We start from the raw sequence: 26,979 nt of genomic DNA, 5'->3' as shown, positions 1-26,979 counted from the left end.
GTTTATGTTACTTTATTACTGTAGTGTAGTATAAATGGTAGAAAACAGTAGTAAAACTAAAACATAGCAACTAAGAGTTTTTCCTCTAAAGTTATCCAGTCAGCTGGACTGGAGTCTTTGCTGGGCCAATTCTGGCCCCCAGGCCTTGTGTTTGACCCTTGTTCTAAAGGACATTTAATTATCAGTGGGTGTGCATGTATACTTTTGATCCTGTGTGAATTATAGAAAGTTTCAAATTCACACTTTTCCACCTAATTTTAAAGTCATAAAAGAAGTATGCTGTACGATGATTCCAGTCTGGAAAAAGAAGAGTTCAAATTAAAAGCCCAAACTAACCATGACGTCCATGAGTGGATGTAAACGTTTGACCACAACTAATTGAAACTAATCCCAACCCTGGAAATAAATACATAATTTCTTTGCTTTTTGACTTAATTAGCATTGAGATTAGAAATATATTATTGGTTTTACAAAAAAAAAAATATGTTAGACATCCTGCAGCACAGTAAACTATATTCATCTTTTTAGTAATATCCAATAACAGTTGACTTCTGTTTATGTGCAGAAGTCTACCTTAAGTCAGGGTGCTGATTTTTAAAAATGCTATTCAGTGTTTTGTTTCAGTGTTAGACACAACAAATAGAATAATTTGCAACGCAACAAACACTTTCCTGTATGATGTTATAGTGTTTTTGTTCTTTTAAAGAGCATCATTTTTCAGACTTATTTATGCTACTCTGAACTGAATATGTGCTCTACCAAACTGACTGCATATGCAATAAATGCAACAGCTTACTATAAAGGCCAGTTCTCTGCAAAAATTCTAATAAAAATTGAGAACTTTTGAAAATGTTTTTATTAATTAGGTGCAAACAAACTGGAGTAACCATGTAAAATAAGGTGAATGATTGAGTGTAATCTCCAAAACAGCAGCTCTCATTGGCAGCCTAGCACATAGTTTGGGCTGGTTGTTCCATATCCTGGGGACATGGCTTGCTATAGAAATGCCAGCCCAGTCCAGAATTTACCAGAGATTTAGTCTGTCTCAGTCTCTGCTGGTTTCCTGCATAATCCCAGACAGACTCCAGGAAGCCAGAATCAGGGCTCTGCAGGGGTCTTACCATCTGTTCACAGGACTCCTTGTTCTTTTCATGACCTGTTTGTTGTAGCTCAGATGCCTTTCTAAATGCACCCTGTGAAGACTGAAGAGTTATGCACATTTCAATATAGTTTAATTTTTATCTGACAAAGTCTAAGCAATCCTGTCCCTAAACCTATTTTATTAGCTTGAGACTCTACAGTTTAAACATGTGTAACTAAACGTGTTTTTAAAGAATAAACTGGGAGGCTTGAGTCTTTGGTTTGACTCCTTAGAAAAAATATTCCACATATGATTCCTCCTCTAGGCCTTTCACGTGAGTTTATTTCAGTAATTATTCAAGACTGAGGGAAACAACTGGTAAATGATTGAGCCTGCAGCTGAGACAATGAGTTGCTAAAGAAGTCTGCTCAGATTCTTTCTGACTTGCTACCTCAAATAATAGAAGTTAACATTTTTCAGATACAAAAAGAGTAGATGTTCTTACCAAGACTTGAAAGCAGTTTTAAGCAGTCAAATTGGGTAACAATAATTTCCTAAAAATCACAGATTCATGTTCTGACCTTTGGAAGCAACAAAAACAGACCCCACTGCCCAATTTTGGATTCATTAGACAAAAAACAACAACAAAAAAAAACAACAATCCCAAAACACTAGTTTAAAATGGCAATTGATTAATATCAAGGTCAAGCTATCAAAAGCTTAACATTGTATGTTAGACAGGCATTTTTCTACCTTTTTTATCTTAAGCAAAGGAGTATAAGTGCAAACCCTTTCCTTGTAATAGGATACTTAACATGAATGCACAAACACCGTTACTCAATTAAAATAGCTGAGTACATATTCCTCTTCTACAGAACCCAGTGGTTCAATTGATTTAGGATATGTTAAGCCCAGTGTTCTTAGGCCAGTCTGCAAGACAATCTGCACCGCTATAACTTTTTGTCCGGCGCCATAAGCAAGGAATTCATTCTGCATGGTAGATTTCCTTCATTACGTAATATGATACAACAGAATGAGAACAAGGGAGCATGGTCCCTTCAGACTGAACTGTTCTGTTTTAGTAATCAAAGCTGACTAAAGCTAAATACTGATAGATGCAGCTGATCAAGATATGTCACCTCACTAATGTTTCAGAAATATAAATCAGTGATAAACTGACTCAGATTTAGTTTAAGTTACAAACACAGCATACTTCCTTGTGCAGCCCTCATTCGTATGCTGGCTCCTGAAATTGGCACAGAGTCATCCCAAGTTTGACAACTCAAGTTTTCAAGCAAAATATGTTGTTACCAAAACGCTCCAGCAGAGGGCTGAAGAGTGATACATAACTGATGCAGATCTGATGTCTCATTGGAAGGGGCATAAGTGTGAGTGTTTATGTTGGATTTGTTTTTCTCCTGTTGTTACATTGGCTCAGATTTTGGACACACAAAAAAATTAAGAAAAAGAATTCATGGTTGTTCACAAAGTACACAAAGTCATACATCAAGTCTGGGAGTTAAAGCAAGAATCCATAAAAGGGGTACATTAAATCCAAGGTAAACACACAGAGCACAAGCAGACAATCAGGAATCAGGAATATATAACATAAACAGAAGGAAACAGAAGGAAAGAGGAATATATGCGCACTGGCCACTTTGTTAGGCACACCTGTTTAACTGCTTTTTACTCCAAATAAATAATCAGCCAACCACAAGACTGCATTTACACTCAATGCATATACAAATATAGACATGGCCAAGACAACCTGCTGAAGTCCAAATTCAACATCCGGATGGGTAAGGTGGTTTCAGTGACTTTGGATATGGCGTAGCTGCTGGTGCTGGTTTAAGTATTTAAGTGTTTAATTATTTAAGGACCTGCTGGGATTTTACCAAACAGTGCTCTCTAGGGTTTGCAGAAAACAGTTTGAAAAAGATAAAATATCCAGTGAGCACCAATTCTCTGTGTGAAAATGCCTTATTGATGCCAGAGATCGGACTCTTTTGAGCTAATAGGAAGGTACCAGTAACTCAAATAACAACTCATTATATACAGAAGAGAATCTCTGATGTACAACATGTCAAACCTTGAAGGAGATAGGCTATAATTCATACAGGTTCACCAAAATTATACAAGAGTAATTTGGAAAAACCAGACCTGATGACATTTGTGTTGCCTCACCTGAATGGTAAGGTCAGAATTTGCCATAAACAACATAAAAGCATGACTCCATCCTGCCTTGTATTTACAGGTCAAGTTGTTGGTAGTGACATAATGGGAACAGTATTCCCATCTTCTGATGGCTGCTTCCTGCAGGGTAATGCAGCATATCACAACGCTCCAATCATCTCAAACCTGTACTAGTAAGCTGTACCTAATAAAGGGGCCAGTGAGTGTAGCAGATAAGTGTGATTAGTGATGAAAGTCAGGTGGGCAACAGGTGAAACTGATGAGGATGAGGGATACAACCACAAAGGAGGAAAAAGGAAGTAAAATACAGCAAAACTAACTTTCAAAGTAAAACTGGAAAAAAAAAACTAAAAAAAAAATGACAGACAAGACGGAGACAGGGGAACTAGAAAGCAGAAGAAACTAGACAGAGAAACATTTTTTTCCTAGTAAAACAGGAATATATAACATACTAGCAGCACACATGGTACCAAAAGGGATCTATATGCATGGCTACATTTATGGAGAAATAAACCACAGAGACACATGCTGAAGCCTAATTTGCACTGGAAATATTGCACTTGACTTAATGTCACGAGAACCACAGGCGCTTTTCCGTCATACAGGAAGATGAATTGGATGCAACAGTGGTGCATGTGCGCTCACATATCTCTCTGCTGAAGCTTAACAGCCTATTAGAGAATAATTGCGCTCCAACTGCATTAACTGGGCGCACCGTGTGTGCAGCAGTAAAACCTATAGAGAGCAGAGTCCTGTCCCGAAGTGGCAAGACTCTCTGGCATGGCTCCTTGCAGGCAGCAGAGTAAGGATTGGGTTGTATTTTTGGAAGGGTGTGTGTGTGGATTGGTCGCCTTGTTAGGTCTGCTAAAATATTTCCAACAGCAGCGACTGTCGGGAGATAGCTGGGTGGCAGGGACAGGGGGAAAGGGGCTTTTCTCTGTGGCCACCTGGTAAAGCCATGTAAGATCCCTGGCTTTTCAAGACAGAAATACAGAAACAATTCCGATTCAGTAACCGGTAATAGGATCCAAATTTGCAACGAGGTATAATTTATCCTGGAGGGAATCTGTGGAGTGGGTAGTTAATTAGCTTAATCGACGAATCCAATAAGACAGTGGAGTAATCCGGAGAAAAGAAGGGAGGAAAAACAGAATAAAGTGTGAAGTGCGCCCCGGAGCTTCATGGACACGCTCAGAAACCCCCAAACCCAAAGAAGAAACCAAGTTCAGCACTGAGGGTATCTCCTGCCAGTTTTAATGTCAGGTGAAGGTGAAGTCAGACTAACGGAGCTCTTATCTTTAGACAGGTAACAGAAAAAAAAATCAGCTTTACTTTCTGTGCGTTTTTCTGCGGTGAGGAATGAGTGGAGGTCGCTTTGAGTTTGATGACGGTGGAGCTTACTGCGGAGGCTGGGAGGGGGGCAAAGCCCACGGCCATGGCATCTGCACCGGACCCAAAGGACAGGGCGAGTTCTCGGGCTCCTGGAACTACGGCTTCGAGGTGGTGGGAGTCTACACCTGGCCCAGCGGGAACACCTACGAGGGATACTGGTCGCAGGGGAAGCGTCACGGTCTGGGAGTAGAAACCAAAGGACACTGGATTTACAAAGGGGAATGGACTCATGGATTCAAAGGGAGATATGGCGTCCGGATCAGTGTTGGCAGCGGAGCAAAGTATGAGGGGACATGGAATAACGGGCTCCAGGATGGATATGGCACAGAGACGTATGCGGATGGAGGTGAGAGTCGCATTAAATATGCCCACAACGACCAACAAGTGGGGGGGGGGGGAAAAAACTTTGATGTTTTTATATTTTTCGATAATGTGCTGTTAGAAGTTTGATATGTGAAGTATTCGTTGTTTTAATTGAATATCACATATTTTGTATGCCATGTGTATCTAATAATTATCATTAGTCTGTAAAGGCTACTTCTTTGCAAGACTTGTATGATAGACTCGATACTTTAATTCGTAAATAAATGTAAGAAAACACTAAAGTTGCCACATAAACAGTGCAATGGAAAGCGAAATTATTACCTCTACAAAAATCTATACAGAAGGATAACAAATATACAGCAAAAAAAAAAAAGGGGGGGGGGCACCTTATAACTGTGAAAAAGTGAAATATTCACATATATGCACTTTGTTATTGTTTAAAGAAAGACGTGCACATTAAAACTGCCGATTCAGATATTTTAAATGGAGAACGCTTTACATATAGAAAGAGTACCTGAAAACCATTGTGAAATACTTGAGTATATGTACTTAGTTACCACAGAAAAGAGTTACTTATAGTCATTGAAAATGCTAATGTGCCTCTAAAGCTAGTGCTGATAAACGTATTACTCCTTAAATATAGAAATAATCAAATAAATTACCATTTACTGTACTACAGCAAGTAAGTACACATGCTCAAGCACATCCACTTATCTATGTTTGAGTACATCACTTGAGTACATGGCACTGAGATGAACAGATGCTTGTGGTCAAACTGCAGATTCATGTCTCAGCAGGATAATCGGGTTTCTGAATCTTTAAGTAAAACTAATAATAGATAAATGAAGGACTTGAGTATTTTTGTTACTGTACTCAGTAAAATACCGATTTAAATGTACATAGTTACTACTAAATAAAAATAATGCTGCTGCTGTAGGTCTCTGCAGAGTTATGAGTATTCAGATTATTTTAATATTAATCAGGATGGCTAAGGGCAGCTAAGAAATATACTGTATATATTAAAACTGCAGCAGCAGACCACAGTAGGGTCAGAGGTCATCGTGTGGCTGAACCTCTTCACAACATTCCTCTCAATGAGGAAACGTTGCTAGTTTGAGGATTTTCAGTCAGTATTGCTGAGATTACTGATGCACTTGACAACTGAAAAGGTTTAGGTGATTCAACTTCTTGATGTGCTTTTAAAAGCTGAATTGAACACATCATGACCTTCATGGTTTTAACTGCTATCTATAGCTATAAAATAAATGTGAAGTCCTGAAGTGCAGTACTTTATTACTATTGTTCTGCTTGTAAATCTTGCAACATCACAAGCAAACTCCTGCCAAGATTGTTGGAGACAAATCCGTGAGTGCAAAACAGACCGGCCTGATGAACTCGGTGGTCTTTAATGATGCCTCTGTAACAAGAAGAAAACACCACCCTGCTGCTGTCAGTCAAGAGGTGCTCAGAGTTTGTTGGAGCTAAAAACCCCTACATGGATGTTTCCAGTTTGTTACACTACACGTCACAGTGGCAAAATAAGTACTCAAAATTAATAAAAACACAAAAAGAAATGCCCTCAAGTCTACGTCTTACACAAGTAAAAGTACTAAGCATACAAAACGTGTAGTAAAGTGAGTAGTTGTGCAGCAGTACTAGTCCTCTCAACTGTTATACGTTGTATATTATGTCATTTGTATATCATTTATGAATGCGGCCACAGTGTTAACAGTGTATCAGGAAGGAAACATTATTATCAAACTTTGTGTGTGCATTTTTTTGTACACTTTCTCTGGGCGCTTCTCTTGGTTCTACTTAGCCCGTCAGCTCACTTACTTAATAAAATGAGTTAGATGAATAAAATTAATTGTGTTTGTACAACAGCAGTGGTTTCCCTCCTTAACCTCTGACTCATCAGCTTTGAGGTGCGGTGCGTTGGAAGATGTGGTTGGAGGCGGGTGGGTGTGAGAGCACCAGATGTCAGGATTTAATAATAGCCCACATATTTGGTGCCCTCTTGGCCTTGCAGGCTGAGGCCTCGCTGTCACTGTAATCCACACACATCAATTTTAGCATGAGAACAGACACTAAGATGATTTGTCAGCGAGGGTAGTACTGAATGAGATGTGTCACTCTAAAGATATCCATGACATTTTGGCAGAAATGAACGTTTAAACAACAGTCTCCAGGAGCGATAGCAGCTCTGTGAGCCTGGACTCAAATAGGCTAACAGGCTAATATGTTAAGAATGGCATTATTAACATGCTAATGAAACTAAGGTGCTAAGATTTACTATTTTCACAATCTTCAATTTAATTTATGGTAATGCACTGAATCCCTGCTGTAGTGGGTGATTCCATTTGCATACTGTGAGCTGGTGTGTTTCCACTGCTGAACAGTAACTTCTGCTAAGACACAGAAAGGAGCAAAAACTTAAGAGCTGACTTTGAGTCAATACATTTATTGCAGGAGCTATGAAAGCATCACATGCTTTTGCATTAATGTAATGAGCAAATTAGAGATAGTTGCAGCCTCTTAAATTATTTCTGAGCCATTATCCTTCTGCTAATCAATATAATGTGTTTATACCGCATATTCTTAACAGACTTATCAAAGGTGTTGAAGTCTGTATAGCTGTGATGTTAGGTAACATTTCTCAGATAGTGAGCATCAGGATAGGGTATAAGATACAATGTAGGGTTAACACAGTGCATTCCTCCTTTGTGTAATTAGCACAAAATACAGACGGCACAACAAATAAAAATCATACTTTTTTCGCAGGTGCTATTTACATAGCACACAAGCTATCTCGAGGTGCTTTATAATGAAAGATCAACATGATCACGCTGTGTGCAAGCACTGGGAGGAAGTGCTCCATTTTAACAGGAAGAGACCTCATACACACTCAGAATTAGGGAGCTACTGTAACTGACTGGTGAGTGAGTGGACAGAGAAGACAGAAAAGGAGAGACAACAAACAGTAAACAGGATGAATCACAAACTACAGGAGAGAATAAACAAAAAGAAAGAACAGGCGGCACATGCTGCTGCGCTCCCTGTCTGTCCATCAGGCAGGCTGTCACAGGGCTTCTCCCTCTTGGTAATTTCTCGACTGTGTCTTGATTAACTGGATTGTCTCACCGTCACGTGTGACTGGAATGTTTAACAGCAATCATTTCAAAATAAAAGCAAAAGAATCCTGTGCTTTCTGCCCAGAGTCTATGACAAAGTTCTTAATGATAGTAAGCTGTTCAAACCACCTTCTTGCAGTTCCAGTGGTTTTGCAATTGCTTGATCAGAAATAAAAGTGTACGAGGATGGGGAAGTCAATAAAATCTGCATCTCAAAATCTTAAAGTTCTATGAAAACTTCTTTCTAAGATCAAAAAGCATTCTTGAACAAAAGATCAGGGAGTCTTTGACCTGATTGTAAATGTCATTATGATTTCCAGTGTTAGTGGGGTCTGTCTTCTATGTCCATAAAAAGTGCAGTGCAGTCTTTCCCAGTGTAGATGATTTGGTGTTGATTTCATCCTGATCAAGGTGGAAACACGTTTCTAGGGTTAAATACCTTGTGCTCAGGATCTGCGGTGTAGTAACAAAATATTTACAACTTATTTTTTTAATGGTTTCCAGGTACATTTCAGGGTCAGTTCACTGGTGGGATGCGGCACGGCTATGGTGTTCGACAGAGCGTCCCCTACGGCATGGCAGCAGTTGTCCGCTCCCCTCTTCGTACCTCCTTGACCTCCCTTCGCAGCGAGCACAGCAATGGCACCGTCCTGCAGCAAGACGTCCCAATCATCACCACCACCAATGCCTCAGGTGAGGAGACACCCGTCGCCACTCCTACCCAGCTGGGACCGTCTCGAGGAGGCTTTGCCCTCACACTCCAGGTGGACCCTGGGGCTGTTAAAAACAAGAAGAAGGGCCTATTTCGCAGGAGCTCCCTACTGGGTAAGCTGAAGAAGTCCGACTCAAGCACATCGCTGTCCAGCCAGAAGAGCAAGATCAGCTTCCTGAGGCCGGATTCAGCTCTCAGCTCCAACGCCAGCGACACCAACTCCACAGTCAGCATTGGGGATGAAAGTCTGGCTGGAGCTGAGGATTTCCCCCCAGTGGAGGCTGACATTGACGCCACCACCACAGAGGTCTACATGGGCGAGTGGAAGAATGACAAGCGCTCAGGATATGGAATAAGCGAGAGGTCCAGCGGGCTGAAGTATGAGGGTGAGTGGCTCAATAACCAAAGACACGGCTACGGATGCACCACGTTCGCTGAGGGAGGGAAGGAAGAAGGCAAGTACATGAACAACATGCTGGTGAAAGCCATGAAGAAGAGGGTGATCCAGCTGAAGGGAACCAAGATCAAGCAGAAGGTGGAGCGGGCAGTGGAGGGTGCTCAGAGGGCTGCAGCCATCGGCAAGCAGAAGGCAGAGATTGCTGCTTCCAGGTAAGAAACCAGAGAGATCATTCTTCTCATGCCTTTTTTTTTTTAAATCATATTTGGTCTATTATGGGTATTTTTTTCTATCCTCAGAGCAAAACTATGATTTCGACATGCTTCTTAGGTTAACTGGTGATTCTAAATTAGCCTCAAGTGTGAATGTGAGTGTTAGTGGATGTCTCCCTTACAAAGGACTTGTAATTTTTCTATGGTATATCCAGCCTGTTGTCCAGTTGCAGCTAAGATCAGCTTCAGCCCCCTGCAGTGAGGCTAAGCTGTCAAGAAAATGGATCGCTGGATAAATCTCCAGCGATCTTTAACAGTGGTATTAAATACCACTGAGGGTCGCTGGCTCTGTTGTATTTGTAGAATTTGGCTACTTTTGAAGTATTTGCACAAGTGTATTTTTTGTCAAACTCGGCACAAACCCAGCAGATCAGCAGATATCGGTGCCTTCCAATTGGAAAATCCCATGTGGGTGCTTCAGTCTCCTTACAGTCTCCTTACAGTAGCTGCACATAAGCATGTTGCTTTGCACCTGCACTCCTTCTCTTCTTTTAATGTTGTTTTTGACTTAATATCTGATCTGTTTTTGATTGAAGCCCACTCTGTTCTGTCCTTGGGTCCTTCTGCTGCTCTCACTAGCTTGTCCATTACCGATATACACATGGAAGAGCGATGAGAGCCGTAGGGGTGGGGGAAAAAATCGATACTGTGTAGTATCGTGATATTTTGTTTGCTAATAATGTATCGATACAGGGACAGCAGAAATCGATATTTTGTTACTAAAAAGGTTTTTGTGCTCAGAGCATGTTGATCCTTTTTCTGAGCAAGAATCCTGACATTCCTTCACTGTCCAAATGTGTTTAACTTTTTTTTGGCAGCAATAAACATGACAGTTTACTTATTTTAATTTAAGACATGTTTTATTTTAATTAAGTTTAAAACTTTTTTATTTAATGTAAATTTATATTTTGTTTTAATTTACTCTCAAATTCTTCAGTTGCTGAATGGGCTGCATAGTTTTCATATTGCATAGTTCAGAATAGCTATAATTGTACCAGATGGTTGCATTCAGTTAAGTTGGACTAGACTGTAATACAAACCGTTCAGTTTGTCAACAATAAAACTAACTGAAATGAGAGAAAGACTGAGTGCGAGACTTTATCAATATTCATTTTATCTAATATCAAAGTTTACCTTTATGTACAGAATCTGAATATTGCAAAAAAAATTATTTTTTTTTAAATCGCAATAATATCGTATCGTGCGTTAAGTATTGTGATAATATCGTATCGTGGGATGTATGGTGATTCCCACCTCTAAAGAGCCGACATCACCAAATATAAATCACAGCAGATGGAAATGTCAATCTTCTTTTCACTGCACTGGTTCAGACAGAAATATCTATAAATAAAACAAAAATAAAATCAATTATTTTAAAAATCCTACAAAAGGGAGTAAAGACAAGTATGTAGGCACCCCCCAAACTGCAATCCACATAAACACAAACACACTATGTGCTGTAATTGTCTTAGCTACTATGATTTTCCGTAATGTGAATAAGGATAGTTTTGAATTGTTTGGCAACCTTTGGAGTAGAGCCGATGAGATATTTATTTATTCAGATGGCTGAAAGAGTCTTTTATGATCCAGGAAATGCCTTCAGAACCTTTCAGCAGCACTGCTTTTATAACAGGTGCTTAGCCCTGTGACTTATATGTAAATTAAATGGTTAAAAGGCTTAAAGTCGTGCTAGGATTTGCTAAAGGTCAGTTTGTGTGAAGGCAAATGAAGTTCACATACTACTAACATTTATTTAGAGCCTTTATCTGTCATTGTAATCATCCATGGCTTTGGCTGCAAGTCCAAATAAACCTATAACAGAAATACCTTTAATCAATGTATTATAGCACAAACTGGACAACCCATTGTTAAAAATTCATGTGGGTTCTTCTGGTTACCTGTTTAGTTTTTTGTGGTGAAACTGGAAAGTTCACAGGCATAACTTTTCTCCCTCTCAGTGTGTGTTTCTCAGTTTATCTGCCTGAATTGGCACTGTGTACAACATATTCAAACAGTGAGACTGGAGTGACCTTTAGAGCTCCACTGCACTCAGTTACAGGAGTGGCTGAATATCTGATAGCTTTCTGATAGATTTCAACGTTAGGAGGAGAATACATATCTGAAATCTCTATATGTGCTTCCTGCTGCAAGCCCAGATCGTAGTCGACAGAGGATTTAGTTGAATACCTGAGGAGCAGAAGATCTCTGGATTTTTCTAAATGAGTTTGCTTATAGTTTAACACAGAGCCTAGAAACAGGGGAACCCATAAGTCTCATCATCCCCATGAAAGAGAAACAAAATCCAAAATCTCTAAAGCTGAATAATTAACATGATATTTGAGTTGTGAACAGAAGAGTACTTATCATGGAGTCGTGCAGGGTATTTGAGTAATGGCGATGCTGGCCTTTTAGCGAAAATCTTAGATGATTCACAATCTGACACTTTTACTCCCTGCAGTTGTCAAAATGTTGATGTATCTTACAATAGTTGGAATGTAGCAAGCAGCTCCACAGTATCAGTTTCCAGCTCACCACTGTTGGCCTTGAACACGACTTCTCAGAAATGACTCCCCGCTGGGATCCCAGGGTCCTTACAGCCATGCTCCTCCTGGTGTGAAAACGCTAAAGCATGTGTGGACGTACATGCTGTAATCTTATATTTGTGTGTCATTGTAAGAGGTCGGGTCATTCAGAATTTTTGATTTTAATAGTTTGAGGTTTCCAATAATCATTTGATCAGTGGTTCAAATTCCTGAGCTTATTACACCCAAAGCCTGGAAGTAAAACAGGTGATCTTCTGGAGTATTTGTAGCCAGAAGTATCATTTTATGCAAGACTACACAGCATTTTTATCCTTTGTTCGCCTGTTCTACAATGATCATGTTCCACATTTTGCATCTAGTCTTCTAAATTTGAATATTTTTAATGGAGAGACTGTGGGGAAACCACCAGGGACTGTCATCCTGGGAGTCCTGTAGGAAAACATGATGTCTTTTCCAAGGTGGAAAACTACAAGTAACAAACTATGCCAATTTGGGAAGGCTTCGGTGAAAAAGTAGAACAAGTAAAAAGCAAATTCAGCTATGTCAAAGATCAGAAAGTTTGTTTTTCTTTGTTTTTTAGTCTCACAAGAAACCTGCAGCTCAGAGATGTTTCAGTTGATAGATGCATCCCTGCTAAAACCCAAAGGATTTCTAGATCAAAAAAGAAACTGAAATAACAGTTAAGAACAGTTTAGTGAAATAAAAAAAGAGGCCACATGAGAGTAAGAAACAACTTCCTTTTATGTACAATGTATTTATTTAGCAAGGAATATATTCACACAGGAAATGTGCTTCACACGCTAAATTCCTCTGAGCATTTGTAACCTGCCCCACACAAACATAGTCTGACCCTATTATAACCCCCTGTGATGCCAGAAATGGCCTTTGCTGAATCCTATTAGAAGGGAAAATGTACTTAATTGTATGACTGCATATAAAAGATGGACACTGGCACTCAGTGGTTTCTACACTTTACCTTTTGAAGCCTGAACCTTAGTTTTTTGGCTGCTGATTGTATTTAGATGAGAAGGTGGGAGTACTAAGTTAAGCCAACAGTACCGAGCTTGGTTACCAAGCTGTATCCGTAAACAGTGCAGCTGCAATGCACAGACAAAGATGCCTGCCACAAATTTTTTTGGAAGGTCTGTTTTTGCTAACATCCCCACAGCGAGCCATATTATCTGTCAGATAAATTAATTAAAAACACTCCAAAAGTCACAAAATTCAGTAGAGAGTATAAATGGTAAATGGCCTGTATTTATATAGCGCTTTACTAGTCCCTAAGGACCCTAAAGTGCTTTACACATCCAGTCATCCACCCATTCACACACACATTCACACACTGGTGATGGCAAGCTACATTGTAGCCACAGCCACCCTGGGGCGCACTGACAGAGGCGAGGCTGCCGGACACTGGCGCCACCGGGCCCTCTGACCACCACCAGTAGGCAACGGGTGAAGTGTCTTGCCCAAGGACACAACGCTCGAACTGGCAACCTTCCGATTACAAGACGAACTCTCAACTCTTGAGCCACAATCGCCCTAAGAGTAGCATTTCCCATAGTGTCAAACTATTCCTTTAACTAGGTGAAAAACCTTTTGGATGAGCACAGAATGCATGAGTGTGATTATGTTTAAGTCATTATTGTGATTAATCGCTACCCCGATTTGTCTCACAGATTTATTTAAACCTTTCTCTCACACATTGCAGCACAATCTGATTTAAAATTAATGCAGGAAATCCTTTTTTATTATGTGATTCATGTGTGCACAAACATGTCTACCTTCAGATTGTCTGACCATACAAGGCGGTGGTGTTTTTGCCGTCTTCAAGACCTGAAATAGGCTGAGTGTTTACAGCAGTGAGACTTGCACTGATGGACTGCAGACCCCCATCCCTGCAGATTGAAATCTAAATATTGTACTGCAAAGATAAGCAGTATATGAGAGTTACTCATTGTGTCAGTGCTTTAGGATCACCTGAGGCAAGTCTGAACAGAGAAAAGCAGATTTCACATTTAACACGACTGTCATCAGGAAGAGCCTAAAAAAGTGCTGGAAGGTCAGTGCTGAAATTTCAGCTGCACCGCATTTTACAGGCAAACTTTGGTTTTCATTACATTTACTTGGCAGTTTGAGTTACTGTTTACGTTTAAAATTGACTTCTACTATTTACATATTAACTCTTTAGGATTCTGAGTATTTTTGGCTCTTTAACCGTCCATAAAAACAGTTTTGTAAACTGGTTGTAAACAAAGTTCGGACTGGAGCTCGGGACTCTTTGAGGGCTGTCTTGTTTAATTTGAGGGGAATAAAATAACGGGTCAGTAATTAGAAAAACAGATGAGCTCTCTGTACTATTTCTTGTTATGTGACCTCCGAGCAATGTTGCAATAATGAAGTTTCCATTAGCACTTAATGTGTGTGTATTTTAGCCAACAGATTCAATTATATTTAAAGATGCTGTCATCTAATCACTCTTTCATGCAGTCCCTTGTGCACACAGTGTCTTCTTTAGGATTACTTCCCATTTCCACCAAACATTAGATTATCTAATAAAGTGGAATTGCACTGTAATTAGGTCGTAGATGTCACTGATGGAGAGCTTTTTTGTAGCAAGCATAAGCCATGGCCATTCCAGGTGGTAAAAACAAACACTTAAAAGGTCTCAAGAGAAATTACGCTTTTTAAAATGTACTTTGAATAGCCCTGTTTGGTGCAAGTTCTTGTATAGCGAGTTTTCTGCTGAGTTAGTGGGACCCACAGAGAATAAGGGCAGCATTATTTTCCATCGAACACCATCCGCAGAACTGAGAACTGTCAGTCCTTTTCATGTCCAGGCCAGGTGAGACTGGGTCAAACTAAGCAGTAGACTCCAACCGACAAAAATATGTTTCCCTTCTGTCAATTCAAGTTTCAGATGGAATTCTTTTGCTGCATGCGTAGGAAGCACAATCCAAAAGATAGATAAATAAATGAAATGGGTACGGGTTGGGCAGTAGATAGCTCTGGCTGTAATCCTCTTTACTGGCACACATTAAAAGCAGAGGCCAGTGCTGACTCTGAGCAGGTCTAAGTGACCGTGGAGTCTTTTTGCTAATGTGCTTGGGCTGATAAATCATTTATATTTAAAAGTTTCTGTTGAATGAGCTTGTTACCAGCAACTAGCTCAAGCATGAGATTTTCCTTTAACCATATCACAGCACTTCAAATTCCTTGACGAGTGCAGTCTGAACCACTTTGAGTGTCTGGTAAGACCAAATAAGCACAGTATAAATGGCAATCCTTTTTCAGTGATGCAAAACAGGCATCTATTCAGTGTCTTTATGGTGAATACCCACTGCGTGAGGATTCATCATCACATCATTATCAACAGCCAGTCTGGTACCTGCAAAGTGAGACAAAATGCATTGCAAGATGTAGCAGAAAACAGTGTACATGCCACTGACATATCAGTGCTTTATACACTCAGTGTCCAAACATTTAAATCAAATGGCAGAGGAGATGTAAAGTATTGTTAACAAATGCCCTTCTTCTGTGGAACCGGCTTCCAGTTTGGATTCAGGAGACGGACACCATCTCTACTTTTAAGATTAGGCTTAAAACCTTTTTGCTAAAGCATATAGTTGGGGTGGGATCAGGTGACCCGGAATCATCCCTTATTTATGCTGCAATAACGCTAGGCTGCTGGGGACTTCCAGACTTCCACTTTTTTGTCTAACTCAGTGTGTGTTTATACACCTCCTCTGCATTTAATCATCAGTTATTATTAATCTCTCTTCCACAGCATGTCTTTGTCCTACCCTCCTCCTCTTCACCCCTAACTCGTTGCAGCAGATAGCCACCCCTCCCTGAGCCTGGTTCTGCCAGAGTTTTTCCTTCCCACTGTCGCCAAAGCACTCGCTCATAGGGGGTCGTATGATTGTTGGGGATTTCTATGTATTATTTTAGAGGCTTTACCTTACAATATAAAGTGCCTTGAGGCATCTGTTGTTGTGATTTGGTGCTACATGAATAAAACTGAATTGAATTTGAATTGAACTGAAAAAGTGGATTCATTGTTTTTGCAGTAGTCTAAAATTCTGATTGGTGTCAGTGCACATTATCTGCTGGAGCCGTGGCTGATAGGGAGCAGGTGTAAGTGACTGAGGAGTTCCTTGCAAAAGTGCATGGAATGCTCTTTATTTTTAGGAGTTTAACTATGTCACAGCACCTCGAATTTATCTTTTTATCCTACGTAGACAGCTACTGGAATAATATTACATCTTTCTTATTCTCTTTTTGACAATTTAATGTCCTTTGCACCCTCTAAAATCTGTTTTTCTTGCACTGGAGTATTTTTATATTGTTGCATTGGTCCTAACAAAACAGCCTTCCTGTAGTCCTGGATATTAAACTGAAATCCAATATTATATAAGCAGAGGAGACATGACACATCTGTTCCTGGCAGTGGTTTCCTCACACTATGATCCTTTGGCAGTGATGTCTTGGATTTAAAAATACACATACAACCAGGACACTGCATGCGATCCCAGACCAGGCCTCTTCAAGCCCAGTTAGTCAAAGTGTTTGCTGACACTCAGACAGTCTGTGGACATTGTTCTGCTTTGTGGACTGGCTGCTGGGCGTCTGGAGGAGGACCTGTGTGGCAGGACAGGGTGTAAATGACGCACACATAGGGGCCTTGTAGTCACGGAGGAGCCCTGACTAAATATGGACAGGCATACTCTTGCTGTATCACAATCGCGGGGGAATGCAACAGCTGATTGTCCCCCTCCCCCCTTGCTGCTGTCAGACCCCGTCTTTCCTATCTGGTCACAAACACCCAGACAGCGATTCTTCTTCTTTTTCCCTGCAGACAGAAATCAAATACTTACCCATACACCACACAGCTGTGCTCAAAAACAGTAATCTGCTTGCTGTTTTTCTCTCTTTCTGTCACCTCCTGCAAGCCTTAGCTCCGCTAAGAGCCGCCAACAGTTCGAGATCACAGATCTCGATCCATCTTGCGTCAGCAGTGGTGTCAAATGCCTCCATGGATATAAATATGGCACACCTCATAAGCAAGTGCTTGGGTATAAAGGGTTAGTGTATATATGTACCACACCTAGCTTTAGTTGTGGGGCTTGGATTACATACTGTACTGCTGATACTAGCATTTTGTGCTGGTGAGCGATCAACTGGTCATAAAAGTTGTAAACAAAGTTCAGACTAAGGCTCAGGACTCTTTGAGGACTATTTTTTTTATCAAGTGACTTATTTAATTTGATAGAAAAAGAAACTGGTCAGTAATTAGAAAAATAGATGAGCTCTCTACTATTTCTTGCGACGTGACCTCTGAGTAATGTTGCAGTAACGAGGTTTCCATTAGCACTTAATGTGCGAATATTTTGGCCAACAGATTCAATTATATTTAAAAATGTTGTCATCTTTTTTATTAACAGCTAATCACTCTTGCATACTGCCTCGTGTATGCACACATAGTTGCTGCAGAGTTGGAAAGGACCCTCCACAAAGATCCAGTGGCACATCTCTCTCGCCATCAGTAGACTCCAAGACGATGGTGGCGGGACAAAAAAACAGACATTACAAAACAGCAGAGTACCAGGACTTATTTAAAGAACTGTATCTATACTTATATATTAGGCCAAATTTAAGTTGTACATTAATCTGTGATCTCATAGCTGTGGGGAGTTATGACGCACAGAAAATAAAGTATATTAATGTACTAACACTAGCACATGCTTTTTTTTTTTAATTCAAAGTACACACAGTTATTTTTGCAGTGCATTTGTGTAAAGTGACCTTTACTGTACTTTTGTTTCTGCAGCTGAAGCCTCTGAATGCTTCCTTCGCTGACTGTATATAAAAGCTGTCTGTGTCTGAGAAGTGAACTCAGTGCAGAATTCTCTTACACTTGTGGGGGTTTGTTTTCTAACAAACAGTAGAGTGCAGCTCCTCTGGTTTCAAAAAGACTTGTATATAAACCTATAGAATAACAGCCCAAGAAAACTTTTGATCTGTGACCTCACTAATCTTAGCGTTATGGGCTGACTTGATCGTTTTTGTGCTTGGTGAAAACAAGGTTAATTTTGAAAATTTGGGCTCAATTTGAGCCAGAAAGAAGGCTAAAGTATTCTCACTGACTAATGTCATGGCATAACACATTGGTTAGCCTTAAACTATTCATTTAAGTGTTTGCTGAGGTCACAGGTGGGATTTATCAATCAGAACATCCATTGACTGACATTATGAGGAGCTATGATATACATTTTTTAGCAACTGTAACCAGACTGGAAGATATATAATTACACCAAAAGCCCCAAACAAATATAGTGTTCCAGCAGGAAAACACTGCTCAGTGCTTGGCTGCTTTAATCCTTCATGCCAGGTTCTGGTTTATTTATTTATTTATTTTTTGTTATTATTATTTTAGTCAGTGATTTGCACAAATCTATTCATTTTGATTATATGACTCGTAATTTACAGGATTGAATTTGATTTAACCATGCAGGCCTAAGTCCCTACTTTTCACCTTGTGCTTGTGCTAAAGATTTCACCATATTTATGGTACTGAGAGTTGTGTGGTCAGTGATGGACACGCTCAGTGAGCTGTGAATGGATGTGAGGCTGCTACAGGGGTCAGTTTATATCCGTCTGCTGCCTTTAGCCATTTTAGTACTTACCAGTAGCTCTGCTACATGCATAGCACTTTATAAAAAAATGCAGGTCTCATAGGTGTTTTCTAATAAAGTGCACAGTGAGTTTTCATACTTAACCACTGTATTTAAGCATAGACTGTATATAAAGGATACATGCAGTCACTTTCAGATTACCCTTTTCTTTCATAATTAGCTTCCTGGCTGTAATGTCCGTCTCCTATGCTACAACTGAAATGGAAAGAACACAGTATTTCATGCTGAATTCAACCATTTATTATGTTAAAAGTAGTACAAATGTAATATCAGTGGTGTAAACGTGGTTCTGTGACTATTGTGCGATGCCATGTTTTGTTGGCAATAAGCTAAACTAAATGGGAAAACTGTGGAGTTCCCAACAGGAAGGAGAACAAGAGAGAGGCAGGAAGCTGAACTGAGCCCGGTGTGTCAAATCTGCTGATTGCTTCAGCTTAGAATTACCCTGGTGCTTCCAGGCATACTAAAGAAAATAGCTGTTAGCCACTAATCTACCCAAGCTCACATCAAGCTATCATAGTAATAATATGAGCTGGACCTGATGTGGGTTACAGTCATTGTTGTTTGAGCCAGATGTCCAAGACATCAGACATCTGGACCATTTAGGTGTATCAGAGGTGAAATCAAGCAGCCGGACTCCCCCTGAGTTAATCCATCAGTCAAAGTCAACTATGGCCAATGGAAAACTGCAGATGTGGTCCACATTCAGACCAAACATTCAGTGTTATCTGAATGAAGCCCCCCTCTGCAGCCTCCGCAGTTAACAAACAGTTGAAACTCTATTCCTACTCCTGAAGACACTGAGCCACTGTGAGGTGGAAGGTAGAGTCAGTTTCCAGGAAGAAGCCATCTGTCGACATCTTTCTCTTCCAACTGGCAGTTTACCCGTCCACACTGAAAGGCTGCCATCTTGTCTGCTACCTCACACACCACTCTGTCTGCAGGCAGTCAGGAACTAAATTGTAATAGTATATTGTTAGGTAAGGGAGAAGATGGTTGAGGCTTTTCAGAGTATATTTTTATAATAAACATGTATGCATATTGTGTTCATTAGCACTTTAAATAAACTTAGCACAACAACTAAGTAGTAAGGACATTTTTGGTTGGTCAGTTATTTCTTTGCTGCAAAATTGCTTCTTGGCAATAAAATTGATACCAGTGGAAATCCATTCATGGGTTGAGCAGCAGAGTTAAGTATGTGGGTTGTGCCTTTAAAAAAAACTTTATAAATCTTCTCAGAATAAGCCAAACAGCTTATTCTGCTATTGACTCTTGTTTTGAGCCTCTGGTACCCTGGTGCTGACAATCTGGCTTGTCATCATTAGAGGCATCTCAATGCATAGAGAGATCAAGATGAGTCTCTGCAGCCAGGGGTAATCACATATCTCCACAGTCTTGGACCAAATTCTATCCTCCAACATAACAACGATCGCATAGACTTTGATCATCTGGTCAAATAAATGATACCAAACAAGAGCTGATAGCAGAATAAGCTGTTTGGCATTGGCAGAGGGGATTTTTTTTCCAAGATTTTCATGGGCACAACCCACATACTTTACTCTGCTTTTCAACACACAAAAGCATTTTCCTCGCAAATGTGGCATCATCTAAGGGGAAATAAACAGGCTTTCCAGTGGTACAAGATTTATTGCCAAGAAGCATTATTACAACAAAGAAGTAATCGACCAAAACAAAGTTTCCTTACTTTTTGTGCTAAGTTTAGATATTGTTGAGATTGCTATGGAAACATGTTGTTAAAGATCAGCTGTTAGAATAACTTTGAGGAAAAACAGCTTCCTGAGTAGGTGCTGAGTCTGTGTGGACAGGTGGAGCTCATTTATATCAATCAGGGGACCTCAGGAGCCTCTAATTGTTCCTGGTGGAAGCATCTTCCCCACCTAAGAGGAGCTATTTTCATCTTGGTGTAAAGTTACAACATGTTGAGTATTTACAGAGTAATCACACTCAGTACCTGCAGTTACTGGGGACAAACAGCAGCAGCTTTTAACTCATTTACCTCTCGAGTTTTTGGATATAGCAGCAATTCATCATCTAATATCATCCTCTTTCATCACTAATGATGAAAACATGATTAGATTTTTTTTCTTAACTATTAACTGATCCTTTTGTGATTGCCAGATGTTTTACTTTATGGTTTTGAGGAAGTATATCAGCAGGTGTTTTTAATTGTTTAATTAAAAGTTCCCTGATCCGCTTAGCTGAAATTTGACTGTATGTTTACAGAGGCAGGAGGTGTATCAGATTAAATTAATTATATGTGTACTTTTTCACTGAGATGATATGATTTTTGGAACTGTTTGGTTGCTGTTGCAATGTGTTGGGGCTCATTTTCCATGTAACATTCCCCAAGTGGCTTCCTACTGATAATTTTCCCTGACCAAATATTCCAAATAATTGGTTTAGGCACTTAAGGCTACAAAAAAACAATCCAGTTTCTTTCCACAATAGAAACCCAACACACAGAGAGTAAAGTCACACTGAGCTGAATCGTACAGTAGAAATTAGGTTAAATGTAGTTATCATAAAACATGTGCAAAGTCAAAATGCCTGACACACCGCTATGTTCCCTCTAAGCTGTGCGCGTGAGCAATCGCGCACTGCTGACACTGCTAAAGAGCTACCATTAGCATGCTAACAAGCTAAACTGAGATGGTAACCACTGAACCAGTTAAACAGCTTTTATTCTACAAAACTTCAGTATGGCTACAGTCTTTACCCGAGTAGAGAAGCATAATAGTATTAAAATAATAATAAATTGTGCTGCCCTATTTTCGTGGTATAACTAGACTGCATTTCAGGTTTAGCAGCTGGAATTAGCCTTGTTTTCTTGGTTGCTACCTGTTCTTCAGTGATTCTTTTTTTTTTTTTTAAGGGGAAATCCAGAGTGAAAGTTCATGAACTCTGCATTGCAAAGTGTTGCATGATAAGTAAAATTTTCCAGTGTGCAGCAAAACAACTATAAATATACAAATGTACGCCTGTCAGGCCGCAGTGCTTTCTGCCTGTCACCCACACAGACATTTGTGTGATGATGGAGGCCTCAGTAGCTTGCCAGCAATAACTCATTGTCTCACTCATGGTGGCAAAAGTGTAATTTATTTCTGTCCCAGGCAAACGGTAGAACAGGACAACCCCTTTCCTCCAAAGCTAATAATACTAATGAGCCATATGACCAGCGACTGCCCACCCCAGCATCCATTTGACCATGATTGAATACTATAAACAAGCCTTGTACTGCGATATTTTTGGTCACTCTGTTTAAGGCCCTTATCTCTGAGAGTGTTTGTGTAGGAAGGTCGAGGTCAATGTCTCATGAACCATTAAACCATTATAGTATGACGTAAATGAATAGAAAGCAGAAAAAGTATGTAGAACTGAAACAGGCTGCATCCTGGTTGATGCATGTGCTGATCACTGGTGGCTGTAAAGAGGTTAAACAAGAAAGTGACAAGCAAATGCTCAATTGAGTGAGTGTATCCAACCCCTCAGCTGTGTTTCCTCACACAAGAAAAGCTTAAAGCTACTTAAAAAGGTGACACAGAGGATAAATAGAAGGGATTTCCCTTTTTGTTTTGGAGCGTAAACGATGGACAATTAAAATATAATTTTTGGCTTTCTAAAGGTGGTTTCTGTCTAACAGTGACTCCAAAATGAACTGATTGATGATTTAATGATGAGACGAGATCAGCAAGTTATAGCGTAGCCTTCAAAATAAATTGATTTTGGTATTTTTCCTCAAATATAACCGGTTTGTTTATTTTGGTTTTTGTCTTTCCCTGTTATTTGTCAATGGAGGTGTCGCTGATGAAATGGTAATATCAGTGCTAGGCTTACCTGAGGGAATCTTCTTCTTTTTTTTTCTTTTTTTTTTCCCCTTCTTTGGCTTTAATTATTTTTTATTAGTAAAATTAAGCCTGGTTTAAAGTTATAGACCAGTATAAACCGACATTTGTGAAACTGCCCTGCTATTAAAGGAATGGTTTTATACATTCTGATTTATATATTCCAATTCACCAATTCACAGCTGCTAACAGGTGGACTTTGTTGCCTCCTGTGGGGACAAAACCAGGTTTTGTAGTTTCACATTTAAATTAATAGCATTATTCTATTTGGGAGACACTCTGACTTTGCTTTCTTGATGGTGAAAACACACTCATATCCCACTCTTCCTCCCGACAGCTAAGCCAAGTGTGGTACTGATTGTGTCATTTATAAAACACACTGAAGTGAACAACAGATGCTTTCTGAAAACAGCATGTTCATTGCTGGCATATAGGGGGGGGGGGGAGATTAGGATTCAGACCATTAATGAAATGAGAAGATGAAAGAAGGCTGAGTGACTTGTGTTGCATCTTTCCACTGCAGGACAGCCCATGCCAAGGCCAAGGCAGATGCAGCTGAGCAGGCTGCCCAGGCCTCCAACAGAGAGTCCAGCATTGCCAGACTGGTGGCCAAAGAGCTCTCCCCTTCCTTCTACCAGCCAGGTTAATCGACATCTCCACACCACATTTTAGAAAAAAATCAGCAAAATTAATTTAAAAAGCATCTAAAAGGGCCACCTTTTAAGGCATCATAATGTCACTCACGGACTTTGCAGCTGTATGCAAGCTCTGAGTTTCACTAGATATCACGGGAATGCACACTAAAAAAGCTAATTCAGAAAAAAAATTTTTTACCTACTTATGTATGATACTGTATGAAGGAAACAGCAAATGTAAAATCCCAACAGCAGAGCTACTTCTCTACTTTGTCTCTGTCCTCACAGCCTGTGATAGTATATCCTTCTGCTGAGGCCCATCACAGGGATAGTCGCGTTTGACTGTCTAAAAAAAGGACCATCTTATTGGGTCGAAGGGATCGTATCAGTTTCATTGCGAGTCTGTCGACACACACATTGACACAAAAGCAAAGGGGCTATTTGGGAGCCTCCTGCATTTCACTCCTGCGCTCTCACTCAGCAGAGAGCTTAAAGAAGTCAGATGCAAACAGAAAGTCGTCCAGCTTTCTAAATGAATTGTCTCTCACTTTCTAAATGACTAGTCTTTCACTAAAAGTCTGGTTGAGACTGGCGCTGGCTGAGAAACATCTGCTTCAAAACACTTCATAAATTTAAGGATCGGACTTTTGATATTCTATACTTTTCTTATTTTTAGCATAAGAAAAGTATCATATGTACAGCTGTCCTACAGCTGTACGTGTCCTACAGCTGGTAATCATCATCAGCATGTGTATTCATCCACAACAAAAAATGTTTCCCAACAATTTCTTCTGTTTTAGTAACATTTGCTCAAAACTACAGTGTTCAGCTGTTCAATTCAAACCAAATATGAAGAGAAAGCATATCAGTGCATTGTAGGTATGGATTGTCTGACAATATCAAAAATATTAATTGTTTTTAGTATATTTCATTTTGGGACAAATTTTCTCCTTTGGATTTTTTTCTGAAATGTGAGCAAACAGAGAATTTATTTGTGTTTAATGGAAAAATGTGTACTCCAGCGAAAGCTTATTAGGAAGGGGATGCAGCAGCTGAATGCATCTCTAATATCCTCTGTAGCTGCTTCCTGTGCTCTCAGGAGGTTTAAGGGGATGATACTTATAAAGACAATCTGTGACCTCTCAGCCCTGCAATACTTGAGCTAACATTTTTATCAAGGGAATCTTTTTTTAATGGAAAAATGTCCGTTTTTAAATTGAGCTCCTTTAGCTATTTTCGAGCCAACAGGAATTTATCTAACAGTGAGCTGTGCTCCATGATAATTATGAAACAGCAGAAAGATATTAATATAAATGAATATTTCTAAAAAAATATATTTACCTGCAAAAATAACTCAATAAATAATAATAATAATAATAATAATAATTCTCACTGTAAGCTAAAGGTTCAGGCCTCACTGATGTGAGCACTCGGTTATAGACTCCTTTTGTACTTAACCCAATACTGCGCTATGCGCCATGAAGTGTGACCTCTCTGTGAGCACAGTAGCCACACCCATCTGCTGCTCAATTATTCTGTTTGTGAATGGCAGCCAATCAGAATAAAGCTGGGTAAAGTGAGAGGCACTAAAACAGCTACTTTCACATGGTGAATGACTGAAACCACTAAAAACAAAAGAGGATTATTTTGAACTTTAAGTCATGACACTCACATGATAAATCATTTATGATGTTTGTAAATCCCTAATGGATTGAGGCATTATTACTTAGTGTTAAAAATACCATGGCCTTTTTATGGAACATTAATTCTAATTATCGTGATTAGTACATACCCATGCTACAGTATCTCTAATTTCGGTCCATTGTTAGGTGGTTCCTTGGCAACATGACATCATATATAATTCATAATTCAAGTTTGTGGCTATAAATTACATGTTATTGTCATTCAAATAATATTATTTTAATGAGGCATTGTAGGTGCATAAATGTTGGTAGATGGTTGTAGGCAACATGATGGCATCATATGTTTTTTAGATAAGAACCTACACAGGTCTAAGACGTACCTGTGTGCCAAGTTTCATTAGTCAGTTTGTGATTGTGTAGGAGGAGTTTGAAAGCCCACATTCTGTATCTATTATACATTTTAAATTATGGAAAAAATAATAATTCCTCTGACTTATGACTGATGGTAGAAACCAGTGATTAAAAAGTATTTGAACTGGCTTTCAGGTCCTGAGTATCTGAAGAAGAGAGCGTTACAGTTGGCCGTGGAAGGCAGTGAGAACACAGAGACCATCATGCATGAACCCCTGCTAGCTGAGGAGGAGCCACTGCCTACACCACCTGAAAGCCCGGTTATGAATGAACTGGACAGCCTCATGCCTAGCTCATCCCCAGGTCGCACGCCTTCTCCAAGCCCAGGCATCATGAGCAAGGAAGAGCCCAAACTCCTCAGTCCAGGTAGCTGGAATGAAGACAAAACCAGTAAAAGTGGTGGAAGTAGTAAACTCAACGGCAAGCAAGGCAGTCGTCCCACTACTCCCCCTGCTCCTGCTTCAACTGTATCTGAAGGAGGAGGAGGGGCCACCAGCAGTCGTGGCCCATCTCGTACCCCGAGCCGCCAGAGCAACAAGAACGAGCAGGGTTCTGACATGGAGATCAAGCCACTGCAGAAGTTTGACTCTGAGGCAAAAGCATCAGATGCCACTGCAGCCCCTGCTGCCCCTGTAAGGAATAGCCTCATCTCACCAGAAGAAGAAGAAGAAGAAGAAGAAGAAGCACCACGTCCCATCTCCAAAGCTCCCTCCAAAACGCCTTCCAAAGCGTCTTACAAATCTGTAACTCCTGAGTCTAAAGCCTCCGAGGTAAAAAGCGAAAGAGCACCACCAACAAAAGAAAGAGTGACGCCTGTATTTGAGAACAAAGTGGAGTCCAGGGAACCGAGCAGGCCTCCCAGTAAAGCAGAAACAAAACCGCTACCAAAACGGCAACCCAGCCCAGCTCCAGCTCCAAAACCTGCTCCGAGTCTTGAACCTAAAATGGCACCAAAGCCAGTGGAAGCAAAATCTGTAGTTGCCAGACCGGCAGCAAAGGTGGAACCCAAAGCCGAAGTCAGACCCAAGCCCATCCTGTCGAGCCTCAGCAACGAGGTGACCCCAGAGTCTTTGGACATGGAGGTAAGACAGTAAATATACACAGTGACTCACTCTTCATTATTTTTTGCTACATCAATATTGTCACAACATGTATGGTGGTGTCAGTCTGTCAGTCCAAGACTTTGGTCAACAGCTATCAGATGGATTACTGTTAAATTTTCCACACACATTCAGTGTCCCCAGAGAGTAATTCTTACCGATGCTCGTATAAGCATTTAGCTCAGTACAGCCTTAAAAATATACACTAGCATTACTGCTGACATTAATGACCATAAGTCCTAGTTTCTAACTAAAGAGCACAGCTTGACACCATCATAGTCAAATAAAAGTGTACACCATATCCAGTCACGTTATTTACCGTATAAGGGCAAAGCCAGACTACTGTTCTGGTTTGTTGGAGGGGGAAATAGTTGTAAATGAATGCTATGTCTCCTTTTTCTCTATTTTAAATGTGCATTTGCTTTATATTGCCTGCCAATTTCAGGTATTAATGTTACATTGGTTTTAAAGTTTTAGCTAAGCATGTACCCTAAACATCAGCATTAAGTTATAATTATGGCTATAAATATATCAGCCAAACATCTGTATCAGCCAGTACTAACCTCCACCAAATAAGATGACATTTA

The 26,979-nt window shown here is 40.0% G+C and overlaps 1 protein-coding gene across 2 annotated transcripts in view; it reads left to right on the top strand.

The window, feature by feature from the left end:
* The first annotated feature begins 3,604 nt into the window (after positions 1-3,604).
* Positions 3,605-26,979, top strand: part of jph2 (junctophilin 2) — a 27,391-nt gene continuing 4,016 nt past the window's right edge. For both annotated transcript variants that reach the window (XM_026153340.1, XM_026153343.1), the window contains exons 1-4: positions 3,605-5,012; positions 8,626-9,442; positions 23,127-23,245; positions 25,428-26,374. In XM_026153340.1, the coding sequence (XP_026009125.1) occupies positions 4,634-5,012; positions 8,626-9,442; positions 23,127-23,245; positions 25,428-26,374 (2,262 nt within the window). In that variant the 5' untranslated portion in view covers positions 3,605-4,633. The remainder of the gene's footprint in view (positions 5,013-8,625; positions 9,443-23,126; positions 23,246-25,427; positions 26,375-26,979) is intronic.

This window comes from Astatotilapia calliptera, chromosome 20 (assembly GCF_900246225.1).
Source record: "Astatotilapia calliptera chromosome 20, fAstCal1.2, whole genome shotgun sequence".
In the NCBI taxonomy this organism is placed as follows: Eukaryota; Metazoa; Chordata; class Actinopteri; order Cichliformes; family Cichlidae; genus Astatotilapia; species Astatotilapia calliptera.
The sequence above is the reverse complement of the archived record's forward strand: the minus strand, read 5'-3'. Positions and strand labels throughout refer to the sequence as shown.